Source organism: Trichechus manatus, unplaced genomic scaffold (genome assembly GCF_000243295.1).
Source record: "Trichechus manatus latirostris isolate Lorelei unplaced genomic scaffold, TriManLat1.0 scaffold00048, whole genome shotgun sequence".
Lineage (NCBI taxonomy): Eukaryota > Metazoa > Chordata > Mammalia > Sirenia > Trichechidae > Trichechus > Trichechus manatus.
The window spans coordinates 2786498-2800043 of NW_004443984.1; the positions used below are offsets into that span (position 1 = coordinate 2786498).

The 13546-nt window shown below is 50.3% G+C and overlaps 1 protein-coding gene across 1 annotated transcript; it reads left to right on the forward strand.

The window, feature by feature from the left end:
* The first annotated feature begins 1682 nt into the window (after positions 1-1682).
* Positions 1683-11972, forward strand: KDF1 (keratinocyte differentiation factor 1). The gene is made up of 4 exons (XM_004377068.1): positions 1683-1747; positions 9307-10377; positions 10942-11016; positions 11575-11972. The coding sequence occupies exons 2-4, from the start codon at positions 9339-9341 to the stop codon at positions 11655-11657; spliced, it is 1197 nt and encodes a 398-aa protein (XP_004377125.1). The 5' UTR covers positions 1683-1747; positions 9307-9338; the 3' UTR covers positions 11658-11972.
* Positions 11973-13546: the final 1574 nt, after the last annotated feature.

Consider the following 13546-nt stretch of genomic DNA (forward strand, 5'->3'; position numbering starts at 1 on the left):
AGGGTAAAAGGAGGCCCAGGGGTGGGAGGTCAAGTGTCTTTGTTACAGCTTGGAGGGGAACGGGGCTAGGGAGCACTGAATTCCTCCCACTTACCAATCCTTGAAATCGACTCAACAGTACCTAACAACAACAACCAATCCTTGGGTGGTGCAAAGAGTTTACGTGCTCAGCTGCTAACCGAAAGGCTGGAGGTTCGAGTCCACCCAGAGTTGCCTAGGAAGAAAGGTTTGGCTACCTATTGCTGAAAAATCAGCTACTGAAAACTCTATGGAGCACAGTTCTACTCTGACACACATGGTGCCCATCATGAGTTTGGAATTCACTCAAGGGGCAACTGGTTAACCAATCTTTACCTCAGTTACTTTTTCTACATCCTTTATCTCCCTTTACATCCATTATCTGTTTAATCCTCTCAGCTGGAGAGAGGCAGTATTATCTCCACAGATAAGGAAGCCAAGTTCGTGCCAACTGCCTGAGCAAATAATTTCCCCTCCCTAAGCCTCGGTTTCCTCATCTGTAAAATGGGAATGACAATACCTGACCTACCTCTCAGATTAGCAGGAAGATTAAATAATACCACACAGATACAGTTTAGCATGGATCCCAGAGGTGCTCCCTAAAAGTCGTTTTTTATTGGCACTGATGTTTTTGTAGGAAACCCTGGTGGTGTAGTGGTTAAATGCTACCGCTGCTAACCAAACTATCGCAGTTCGTAAACCCCCAGGCGCTTCTTGGAAACTCTTTGGGGCAGTTTTGCTTTGTCCTTCAGGGTTGCTATGAGTAGGAAACTACTCGACGGCAATGTTTTTTGTTTTTTTCCTTAATTGTTGTCGTTAAATAGGGGAGCAGGAACTCAGGATAGTCTGAGCCCCGACTTCTAGCCACCCGACGGTGTTGCCTCTTGCAGAGACCCGCGTGGGTTGCGGATGGTGACCACAGCGTTTTGGCTGCCTTGGTGGATCTGTCTGCGATGTGTCTCTCAGGGCTGCAAGCCCCGCCCCTCCTCCACCCTGCTCAAGCCCAGAGCGGCGGAATGTGTATTCAACATCTGCAGATTTTCCGAACAGAGAAGGGGAACTGACCAACAAGTAGAGGACCCAGGCCCCCAGTTTGGCCTCAGGGCGAAGGAAGAAACCAGAGCCCAGCCCAGTCATTCATTCAGTCGAGAATGTTTGCTGAGAACCTCTGTGCCAGGCCCTGTGCTCGGCACCGGGAACATAGCGGAACAAGACCAGATTCTGTCTCCAAGGTCAGAGGCTAAAGGAGGAGACAGACGACAAAAAAACAACGGTGTGGTGAGTACTCTGACAAAGAAGTACAGAGAATGGTTCTGTATAACAGAAAACCAGACTCGGTCAGGGAAAGCTTCCCAGGAGACATGCCCTTTGAGCCTGGGCCTTTAAGGCCTGGCAAGCGCTCCCTAGGCGCTCAGAGACTGCTAGGACCACCTGCCCATTAAACAGAAGAGGAGACTGAGGCTCAGCTTCTGACCGCCCAGCTGCGCAAGGCCTTCCCCGGAGTGGGCCGGGTTGGGCTCTCAGTCGACAGGCCCAGCTCTCAAGCCCGGGGGCGGGGCCTCGGCCCAGGTGCGCGGCGGCCGAGGCGGCACTTCGCGGAGGCAGGAAGTGTGTCCCCAGCGGCGGCCCGTGCAGCGCTCCCGCGAGACGCTCACCTGGGACCCAGGTGAGCGGCGAGGGGGGCGGGGGGAGGGGGCCCGAGCCGGAGGCGGCTCACCTGGCGGGATAGGTAAGCCCTGCGCGGGGCCGAGGGGGCGCGTACCAGGGCTGGGCCGGTGTGGGGAGACCCCCGAGGTTGCGCTCGGGCCGGGGAGAGTCCACAGCCCCGTTCCTCGCGGGCCACCCTCCCACTTCCGGGGTGCGCCAGCTGGGCCGGGCAGCGGCCTGAGCGGGCGCCCGGGCTGGACGGGCAGAGCTGGGTGAGGGGGCCGGGATCGGCCTGAGGGCGGCGCTGGCTTGGGGCGGGATGCGTGTCCGCCTAGGGGGCAGTGTCTAGATAAGGGAGGGGGCCGTACTCACCCTGAAGAACAGTGTCGGGCTAGAGAGAGCGGGGTCCGCCCGCGCGCTGAGGCCCTTGCAGCTGGAAGGGGTGGTGCTCTTCCAAGGGCAGTGTTGGTGCAGCGGCTTTGCTCGCCCTGAGGCATTACTGGGGTCTGTTCTCCCTTGTCGCCAGGACTAGGTGCCCGCGGATGGGAGAGTCGCGGGCTGCGCTTTTGGGGGCAGGAGACCGAGGGTGTACGGATGCCCGGTGCCATACCCGACAGCAGTTTCGTGAGCAGGGCTGGGGACCCTGGGAAGAGAGGACGGTGTGGAGACAGACCCCTGAGTGTGTGCGTGCTCACAGGTACTGAGGGAGGGGGTGGAGGAGCATGCATCAATGAGAAGTCCGGGCAGGGCGGACCCGGGACCGGCTGACTTCTGGGAAGATCTGTACAGTGCCTTAGGGCGATCGGTGACTGAGCCCCTCTCCGGTGCCGGGCACCGAGCTAAGGCCCTGCACGCAGTGTGGCCCATGAAGATACTTTCCTTTTTACAGATGAGGAAATTGAGGCTAAGAGTCTTGCACCAGGCCCCTTAGCAGGGACACCCCGCCCCCCTTACTAAGCCAAGTGACCAGTGTACCTAGGATTTTGAGGGTTGGGACAGCAGCAGGGAGGGGAAGATGTAGCCTGGAAGCAGTAGGCTGGGTTTGACTTCAGGAGGGTTCAGGGCCTAGAGGAGAGGGGGAAACTGAGGCTTGGCCCTGTCCTTATCCCCGGCCTTGACCCCATCCTCCCACCCCCGTGCCACCCCCCACTCCAGATGTACAGTACAGAGCAGGACAAATCCTGCTCCTTTCCAGCTAGATGTCTCTGGGCAAGTCACTTTGTCTCTCTGAGCTTCAGATTCCTGATCTGTAAAGTGAGGATGCTAATACTTAACAGGGCAATTGTGAGGCTTAAATAAGACAAAAGTCGTCTTGGGCTGGAGCCTGTTTCTGGCCCATTAGCTACTGTTTCCCTAACATTTAGCACAGTATTGGGCACATAGTAGTAGGTGCTCAACAACTATTTATCAGATGAATTTGATAAATAATAGTGAGTCTTCCAGCCTTGGGAATGAGGGAGGAGCGGATGACCCAGCCCAACGTTAGTAACCCTTTGATGCTCTTACCAACCCCTGGTTCCCCAGAGCTCAATGTGATGGAAACAGTATAGATGCCCCCACCTTCCTCATCCAGACCTGCGCCCAAAAGTGGGCCCTGCTGGGCACAGGCTTTCCATGAAGCTGGCAGCTGGCTGCCTCCCTAACACCTCATCGTCTGTCCTCCTTTGAGAGATGGAATGGAGGAGTGGATAAAAGTCTGGAGCCAGGCTGCTTGGGTATAAATAGATGTGTGGCTTTGGGCAAGTTATTTAGCCTTTCTGTGCCAATACAAAAAAAAAAAGAAAAAGAAACCAAACTCGTTGCCATCAAGTTGATTCTGACTATAGCAACCCTGTAGGACACAGTAGAACTGCTCCATAGGGTTTCCAAGGAGCAGCTAGTGAGTTTGAACTGCCGACCTTTTGGTTAGCAGCTGAGCTCTTAGCCACTGTGCCACCAGGGCTCCAATAATAATAATAAATATCTACAAATAGGGTTGTTACTATATCTAAATCACTCAGAACAATGTAAACAATCAATAATTAACTCTTTCGCTAGAATGGAAGTTCCTGGGAGTAGGAAATTCTGTTTTACCACTGTACCCACAGAATTTAGAACAGTTTCTGACACATAGCAGACCCTCAGTAAATATTTGTTAGTTGAGTAGATGAATGAATGCCCACCCATCCCCACATTGCTCAAACCAAGGCAAAAGTTTTTAACCACCGCCTCTCTGGGTTGTGAAGGCCTTTAAAGTCATCTGTTACAATTTCAGGGGCCCTGGTGGCGCAGTGGTTAAGAGTTCGGCTGCTAACCAAAAGGTCGGCCCTTCAAATCCACCAGCTGCTCCTTGGAAATCCTATGGGGCAGTTCTACTCTGTCCTATGGGGTCGCTATGAGACAGAATTGACTCGACGGCAACAGGTTTGGTGTTTTTGGTGTTACAGTTTCAGTTTGCATACCTTTGGAGATGGGCTGTCACCCTTACCCCTACCCCCTGTACTGATGATTCCCATTCTGGTCAACCTAGAGTCTAAGTCCTTTTTCTTTCCCCCTAATTGTCCTGATTCTAGCCCTTAAGTCACACAGACCGTGTCAGTCCCTTAAAGCACCTGCTGTACCCAACCTGTTCCAGGCATTGAGGCAGAAAGGAATTAGATATAGTCCCCACCCCTTGGGGTCGTGGTCCTTGGAGATATAGCCTTATCCTCAAACCATGGGTATAAGGCTGACCCAGCTAACAGCCCAGCGGAAGGCTGGGGTGGGAGGCAAGGGGGGTGCTCCCATCTAACTAGGGAATCTGGAAGGTCCTTGGAGAAGGAGTGCTGAATAGGGGCTTGCAGAGTGGGTTGAAAAATTGCAAGTATAGTTAAAGAACTCCTGTATCCTCATCATCCCAATTCACCAATGGTTAGTATTCCCTCCATCTTCTCTTTTTCTCTGTACATATACCTTATTATTTTTCAATCATTTGAGATTAGGATGCAGAGATCGTACCTTTTTACCTCGAAATGCTTCAATCTATATTTCCTAAGAATAAGAACATTATCTTATGTAAACACAGTAATCAAATTCAGGAAAGTTAACATTGGTATATTATGGTCTCTGTTTTCAAATTTCATCAATTATACAAATGACTCCATTTCCATTTTCTCCCCCAGTACAGGATCCAATCCAGGATCACACATTTCATTTAATTGTTAAGTCCTTCAACTTGTCTGATGTTTCCTTATGGTTATATTCAGGTAATACATTTTTGGCAGGAGTATTTCATAGTGTTTCTTTCTTAGTGCATTGTATCAGGAGGCTCATGATGTCAGTTTGTCCCATTGTTGGTGATGTTAACTTTGATTAAAGTGGTGTCTGTCAGGTTTCTCTAGATTTGTGTGTATGTTTTAAGTTTTCACTGGCTGCAGCAAGTAGAAGGGAATGGAGGTGGCCAGAATGGGGCTTAGACAGTATTTGGGTGAGAGAGAGTGGTGACCTGGTTTAGAGAGGTAGCATTGATTTGCTGAAGACACATAGCCTATTAGTGCCAGAGCTGGAACTGTTGTTGTCATGTGCCGTTGAGTCAGTTCCGACCCATAGCGACCCTGCGTACAACAGAACAAAACACTGCCTGGTCCTGCACCATCCTCACAATCACTGCTGTGTTTGAGCCCATAGTTGCAGCCACTATGTCAGTCCATCTAGTTGAAGATCTTCCTCTTTTTCACTGACCCTATACTCTACCAAGCATGATGTCCTTCTCCAGGGACTGATCCTTCCTGATAACTTGTTCAAAGAACGTGAAATGAAGTCTCACCATCCTTGCTTCTAAGGAGCATTCCAGCTGCACTTCTTCCAAGACAGACTTATTCATTCTTCTGGCAGTTCATGGTATATTCAGTATTCTTTACCAACACCATAATTCAAAGGCATCAATTCTTCTTTGGTCTTCCTCACTCACCATCCAGCTTTCACATGCATATGAGGCGATCGAAAATACCATGGTTTGGGTCAAGTGCACTTTAGTCCTTAAAGTGCTTTGCTTTTAACACTTTAAAGAGGTCTTTTGCAGCAGATTTACCCAATGCAATGCATTGTTGGATTTCTTGACTGCTGCTTCCATGAAGTTGATTGTGGATCAAATAAAATGAAATCCTTGACTACTTCAATCTTTTCTCCATTTATTATGATGCTGCTTATTGGTCCAGTTGTGAGGATTTTAGTTTTCTTTATGTTGAGCTGTAATCCATACTGAAGGCTGTGGTCTTTGATCTTCATCAGAAAGCACTTCAAGCCCTATTCACTTTCAGCAAGGAAGGTTATGTCACCTGCATATCGCAGGTTGTTGAGTCTTCCACCAATCCTGATGCCGTGTTCTTCATATAGTCCAGCTTCTCAGATTATTGCTCAGCATACAGATTGAGTTAAGTATGGTGAAAGGATACAACCTGACGCACACCTTTTCTGATCTTAAACCACTCAGTATTCCATTGTTCTGTTTGAACCACTGCCTCTTGGTCTATGTACAGGTTCTGCATGAACACAATTATGTGTTCTGGAATTCCCATTCTTTGCAATGTTATCCATAATTTTTTATGATCCACACAGTTAAATGCCTTTGCATAGTCAATAAAACACAGGTAAACATCTTTCTGGTATCCTCTGCTTTTAGCCAAGATCCATCTGACACCAGCAAATGATATCCCTCTTTCCAAGTCCTCTTCTGAATCAGGCTTGAATTTCTGGCAGTTCCCTGTTGATGTACTGCTACAACTGCTTTTGAAAGATCTTCAGCAAAATTTTACTTGTGTGTGATATTAATATTGTTTGATAATTTCCGCATTCTGTTGGATCACCTTTCTTTGGAATGGGCATGTATATGGATCTCTTCCAGTCAGTTGGCCAGGTAGCTGTCTTCCTAATTTCTTGGCTTAGACAAGTGAGCGCTCCCAGCGTTGCATCCATTTGTTGAAACATCTGAACTGGTATTCCGTCAATTCCTGGAGCCTTGTTTTTTGCTAATGTCTTCAGTGCAGCTTGGACCGCTTCCTTCAGTACCATCGGTTCTTGATCATCTGCTACCTCCTGAAATGGTTGAACATTGACCAATTCTTTTTTGTACAGTGACTCTGTGTATTCCTTCCATCTTCTTTTGATGCTTCCTGCGTCATTCAATATTTTGCCCATAGAGTCCTTCAGTATTGTAACTTGAGCCTTGAATTTTCTCTTTAGTTCTTTCAGCCTGAGAAATGCCGAGCGTGATCTTCCCTTATGGTTTTCTAACTCCAGGTCTTTGCACATTTCATTATAGTGCTTTGTCTTCTCGAGCTGCCCTTTGAAATCTTCTGTTCAGCTCTTTTACATGATCATTCCTTCCCTTCACTTTAGCTACTCTGTGTTGAAGAGCAAGTTTCAGAGTCTCTTCTGGCATCCATTTTGGACTTTTCTTTCTTTCCTGTCTTTTTAATGACCTCTTGCTTTCTTCATGTATGGTGTCCTTGATGTCATTCCACAACTCATCTGGTCTTTGGTCATTAGTATTTAGTGCATCAAGTCTTATCTTGAGATGGTCTCTAAATTCAGGTGTGATATACTCAAGGTCACTCTTTGGCTCTCAGGGACTTGTTTTAATTTTCTTCATCTTCAATTGAACTTGCATACGAGCAATTGATGCTCTGTTCCGCAGTTGTCCCCTGGCCTTGTTCTGACTGATGACATTGAGCTTCTCCATCGTCTCTTCCCACAGATGTAGTCAATTTGATTACTGTGTAATTCCATTTGTTGAGGTCCACGTGTATAGTTGCCATTTATGTTGATGAAAAAAGGTATTTGCAATGAACAAGTTGTTGGTTTTGCAAAATTCTATCATGTGATACCCAGTGTCATTTCTGTCACCAAGACCGTGTTTTCTAACTACCAATCCTTTGTTTCCAACTTTCGTACTCCAATCACCAGTAATTATCAATACATCTTGATTGCATGTTTGATCAATTTCAGACTGCAGAAGTTGGTAAAATTCTTTAATTTCCTCATCTTTGGCATTAGTGGTTGATGTGTAAATTTGAATCATAGTCATATTAACTGGTCTTTCTTTTAGGCATGTGGATATTATCCTATCACTGACAGGATTGTACTTCCGGATAGATCTTGAAATTTCTTTTTGATGATGAATGCGATGCCATTCCTCTTCAATTTGTCATTCCTGGCATAGTAGACCATACGATTGTCCTGTTCAAAATGGCCAATGCCAGACCATTTCAGCTCACCAATGCCTAGGATATTGATCTTTAAGTGTCCCATTTCATTTTTGACGACTTCCAGTTTTCCTAGATTCATGCTTCGTACATTGCACGTTCCAATTATTAATGGATATTTGAGGCTGTTTCTTCTCATTGTACGCCGTGCCACATCAGCAAATGAGGGTCCTGAAAGCTTGATTTCATCCACGTCATTAAGCTTGACTCTGCTTTGAGGAGGCAGCTCTTCCTCAGTTGTATTTTGAGTGCCTTCCATCCTGAGGGGCTCATCTTCCAGCACTATACCAGACTGTCCCACTGCTATTCATAAGGTTTTCACTGGCCAGTTTTTTTAGAAGTAGATCACCAGGTCCTTCTTCCTATTTGTCTGAGTCTGGAAGCTCCACTGAAAAACTGTCCACCCTGGGTAACCCTGCTGGTATATGAAATACTGGTGGCATAGCTTTCAGCATCTCAGCAACATGCAAACCACCACAGTACGACAAACTAACAGACAAGTGGCAGATAGCTGGAATTAGAACCCAGATATCCTGACTCCCAGTCCCAGGTTCTTTACACATCACCAGCCCCAGGACCCCAGTGCCATTAAATTAGGGATAAAAAGATAAGGGATTTATGTCTCAGAAAATTCAGGCTAAGAATAGTTACTGCCTGACAAACATGTATTCAAGCCCTCTCCCAAATACATAGCTGCATAATCTTCCCTGACTCCCTCAGGTAGATTTATTTACTCACATAGTGTCTCACATAGCCTACATTTTCCATTTTATCAGTTTTCCCTACAAAGCCATGTGTGAATCATCAAGAGCTGGGTCTGTAGTTCATTCATCTTTCATTCTTCAGACCCAAAACAGTGCCAGGCTTAGTGTTTATGGAATGATAGAAGTTTCAACTCTGAGCTTCCTAGCAACCATGTCAAAAAAGGAAAGAAGATGTATTTTGTGACTCAGCTTATCAAAGGAAGCAAAATAGTGCTTGTTGTTAAATGTTGATAGGAGGGCAAGTCTGAGCCAGACGGAAATACTGACAGGGGGCCTGTTACATTGCATGCCTGATTTGAAAGAGGAGGGGAAGGAAGGGAAGGTAGTAATGATCAGGGTCCATAACAAGTCATATGGAATGGCACTTGTTGAGCTGCCTCAGAGGCTTTGCACTGGGCTCACCAACAGTGGGAAGGAAGTGGGGAAGACCATACCCCAGAAAATAGGATCCCAGGAGATTTTGAAATCTGGGTTAGACCACAGAGAAGACTTTCACTTTGGGGAGGGAGGAGCACAATAGTTTGGGGTTTATGGTTATATTGGACCCATCTCTATCCCAGGCCTCTCAGAAACCAGAAGTCTGAAGCTTTTCAGGTCAGCCTGGGAGCTTGCCCCTGACCTCTGATCTTGACCCCTTCCTGGTCTCTCCCCTACAGGTGCCTGGTTGCAGCAAACCATGCAGTGAGCAATGCCCCGCCCCAGACACCCTCGCCCAGTATCTGGGCCAGCCCGTTTGGGACCCTGGGAGCTGCCAACAGAGCAATGCCTGGAGGCGTATGATGAGCCACCTCAACCCCCACCAAGCCGTCACACCCGCAGGCCAGACCCCAGGGACCCTGGCTGCTATGGGCCTGAGAGTCTCACCTTCATATCTGGCTCTGCTGAGGCAGCCGCTGAGCCCTCTGCCTGCTGTCAGCTCTGGCGCCCCTGGGTGTGGGACTGGTGCCGGGCTGCCTTCTGCTTCCGCCGCTGCTGGGATTGCCTCCAGCGCTGCGGAGCCTGTGTGCAGGGCTGCAGCCCATGCTTGTCCACCAGGGACTCTACTGAGGGGGCTGCTGACGCCAGCTGGGCCAAGGAGCACAATGGGGTGCCCCCCAGTCCTGACCGTGCACCCCCTAGCCGGCGGGATGGCCAGCGGCTCAAGTCAACCATGGGCAGTAGCTTCAGCTACCCTGATGTCAAGCTCAAAGGCATCCCTGTATATCCCTACCGTAACACCACCTCCTCAGCCCCTGATGCGGACTCCTGCTGCAAGGAGCCACTGGCCCAGCCCCCACCCACAAGGCACAGCCTACCTAGCACCCTTGCCAGCAGTCCCCGGGGCTCGGAGGAGTACTACTCCTTCCACGAGTCGGACCTGGACCTGCCAGATATGTGTAGTGGCTCCATGTCGAGCCGAGAGATCGACGTGCTCATTTTCAAGAAGCTGACAGAGCTGTTCAGCGTACACCAGATTGATGAGCTGGCCAAATGCACGTCAGACACCGTGTTCCTGGAGAAGACCAGTAAGATTTCGGACCTTATCAGCAGCATCACACAGGACTACCACCTGGACGAGCAGGATGCTGAGGGCCGCCTGGTCCGTGGCATCATTCGCATCAGTACACGCAAGAGCCGTGCTCGCTCACAGCCCACAGAGGGACGCTCAACCCGGGCTGCTACCTCCGCTGCTGCTGCCCCTGACAGTGGCCATGAGACCATGGTGGGCTCAGGCATCAGCCAGGATGGTACGTGGGGACCAGGGGCGCAGAGCGGGAGGTTCTGGCCAAGGGAGAGTTGGACTGGGGTCTTTGGCCACTGTGATCCCAGTCCCCTCCCAGTCCCTGCTCTGCCTCCTCCTCTTCCTCTTCTCTCAACTCCTCTGCATCCCACCCCTCACTCCTGCCCTGGCCCTTCACAACTCAGCCATTCTGGGAAAAACTGAGAGGAGCATCCAGAACCTGGGAGATCTGTTGTCCCCAGAAAGGACAAGGCTCTCTCCCCACCAAGCTCATCTATAGGATCCTTCTATCCACCTGCCAAAGTAGCTTCCAGGCCTAGCCTGGTTAACAAGGCCCAGGGACCTGTATGAATTTGGATCTCTGATCTGCCCTGGCCTAACCAAAACCCCCATATAGCCACTACTTCATGCAGCGTGCACGCACACACATTATCTATGTGTCTCTGTTTTAAACATTCTCTCTCCAGCCCTGCCCAGGTTGAGTGGCCCCTCCCTCATTGGGTTGGGAACAGAGCGAGGGTGGGGTTGAAAGGAGACGATAATGACCTCTGCCCCCATGTTCCCTCCCTAGAACTGACAGTGCAGATCTCCCAGGAGACAACCGCCGACGCCATCGCCAGGAAGCTGAGGCCTTATGGAGCCCCAGGTCTGGTCCTGGCCTAATGAGGAATATGGAGAGGAGTAGGGACTGCCCTCGGGGCCCCCCACATGCCCCTCTCCCAGCTTCCTTCTGGGGTGGGTGAGGATGGGAACAGAAAGGGACAAGGGGGCTGAGCATCCACAGATTCCCTTCCGATCCTGCAGGCTGGCTTAAAGCGGTTCAGTTGGAAAGGATTCAGAGGGCTGGCCCTAAGCTAGCAGTGGCCAGGTGCCCAGGACTGGCAAACTGGAAAAGATTCAACCCCAAACCCTAAGCCCAGATTGCTGGGGGTGGAAAGCCAAGGGTCTCGTGCTCAAAAGGCACCCTGTGTGGTTTGCACTGCCATGGCCTTCACAATAACCCCCTGGGTGTGGGGTCATTACCCTTTTATAGAGGAGGCTGGGGCTCAGAGAGATCAAGAAGCTGAGTGGGTCACACAGCCAGGATCAGACTGACCCAGGCTCAAATCCTGCTCTCCTCCTCAGCAGGCTTATCCCTGGCTATGGACCTCGATGAGCTCTTTCCCCTCTCTGAGCCTGTTTCCTCCTCTCCCTTTCCCCCCAGGGTACCCAGCCAGCCACGACTCGTCCTTCCAGGGCACGGACACAGACTCCTCAGGGGCACCCCTGCTCCAGGTGTACTGCTAACCCCTGCCGGGCCCAGCAGCCACAGCCCCTTCTGAGAGAAGGCACAGCCTACAGAATGAAAAGGGAGACCAGGACCCCCTCTGAGCGAGTCTGGGCCATGAGCCTAGGAGCGGTGCCCACTCTGGCTCCTCCTCCCTTGGCTGACTGGTTCCTGGACCACGTGCATTTCACTGGGCCATGGTGTCCACATTCCCCTTGCATCACCAGCTGGCCTGAACCCTGCCTGGCTTGTTCCTTCCTGCCTATGGCCTTCTGGTGGCCTGGGTCATGGAAAAAGAGTTACCTTCTGGGATTGAATCCCGACTCCACTCCTATACAGGACTTTGAACCGGTTCATTCCGGTTTGAACCCCTGCTGAGAATTTGCATTTCCACCTCAGATATACTGAATTAGAATCACAGTTTAACAAGATCCCCGGGTGATTCTTATGTATAATAAAATTTTGAGAACCACTGCTCTACTAGTAGTTCTCAGAATTGGTCCCTAACCAGCAGTGTTGGCATTGCCTGGGAACTTGTTAGAAACACAAATTCTCAGCAGGGGCTCGAATCTGAATGAACAGGTTTGAAGCCCTGCCCCTGTAAAATGCCACCCTAACCAATCATGCAAACTTCTCCCTCCCTGGGGGACCCCAGCAGCTAAAAGAAGCTTGTCTTACATGGATTGGGTTAGGGGATGAACAGGGCTTCTAGGGAATCCTGTGGGCAGTGCCCACTTATGAGATGACCTACTTGAACATTGTGCCTGGTTCTTTGCTGATGATCTGCATGCTAACATGACTAGTTGCAACTACAAAGGTAATAGACATATATCCTTGGTCATTTCAACTGTGACACTGTCCTATTTGCCTGACTCCTGCCCCAAGCAGAAGACTGGATAGAACCCAGCCGGGCTATGTTGTGGGGTTGAAGTCAGAGGAGCTCCACTCAGCCACTTTGAGTTTCCTCATCAGTACGACGGCAGCGATAATGCCCACCTCTCAAGGTCACTGAGTTCCAGATGAAAGGCTGAGTGTCTGTACCTGAAAAGGCTTAGCAAGTGGTTTGTCACTGTTGAGAAGTTCTTGGCAGGCCTATCTGGACTCCTCCTGCTACCCCGCCAAGCCCACTGCCCACAGGCTGGCCTGCCTCTGGCCATCCCTTCAACTCCCCCAAATCCCTGCACGTTCGCCAGCCCCTGCCCAGTCCTGTTGCTCCTCTACATTCCTCCTGGTGCTGACCAAGTTCTCTTCTTGGCCTTCCCAACAACTATGGAGTGGGATGGAGTCACTGTCCTTTCACAGAGGAGATTCAGAGGCCAAGCAACTCAGTGGGTCACACAGCCTAACTGTGGCTCTAGGCTTGGAAGCTGGGAACTCTGGAACCTGGTGATTTTGCCCCAAAGCTGGCAAGCTGACCTCCTGGGGGCAGCACCAGGACCCCCTCGTTTGGGCACTGGAGCCCAGCTGGCCTCAGGAGGATTCTACTTAGCTGTTCCGTGCACAGACTATGTAGTTAAGTCCTCTTTTGGCAGGGAGGCCAGGACAGGCCCATAGGCTCATTCTTGACAACAAGCTGGCAAGTGTTTAGGATCCCTCATCCCCACTTCACCTACAGCCCTTTTTGTTGTCCCCAAGGGAACCCTTTGGAACGTGACTGGACGAACTGTACCTATCCAATTGCTATCATACACAGGATGGTCCCTCGGGGCTGTGATCACAGGGCCCAGCTGTAACTCCAGCTCCGGCATTAAGCCAGCCCCTTTCCTTAGGCTCTTCGGTCTCATCCATATCAAGGCCTCTCCACAAGACTGCATGACCACAGGCTGCTGGCTGGAGCCCAGGGCTGTGGCTGCAGAGTAGAAGCACTTCACCCCAGCCACGGCCCTAGAGCAGCATTTTCTAAACAGCC

Coding starts and splice junctions, on each gene's coding strand:
- KDF1 (XM_004377068.1), top strand. CDS start 9,339: ATGCCCCGCCCCAGACACCCTCGCCCAGTATCTGGGCCAGCCCGTTTG. Junction 10,378..10,941: donor CTCAGGCATCAGCCAGGATG/GTACGTGGGGAC, acceptor TTCCCTCCCTAG/AACTGACAGTGCAGATCTCC. Junction 11,017..11,574: donor GAGGCCTTATGGAGCCCCAG/GTCTGGTCCTGG, acceptor CTTTCCCCCCAG/GGTACCCAGCCAGCCACGAC.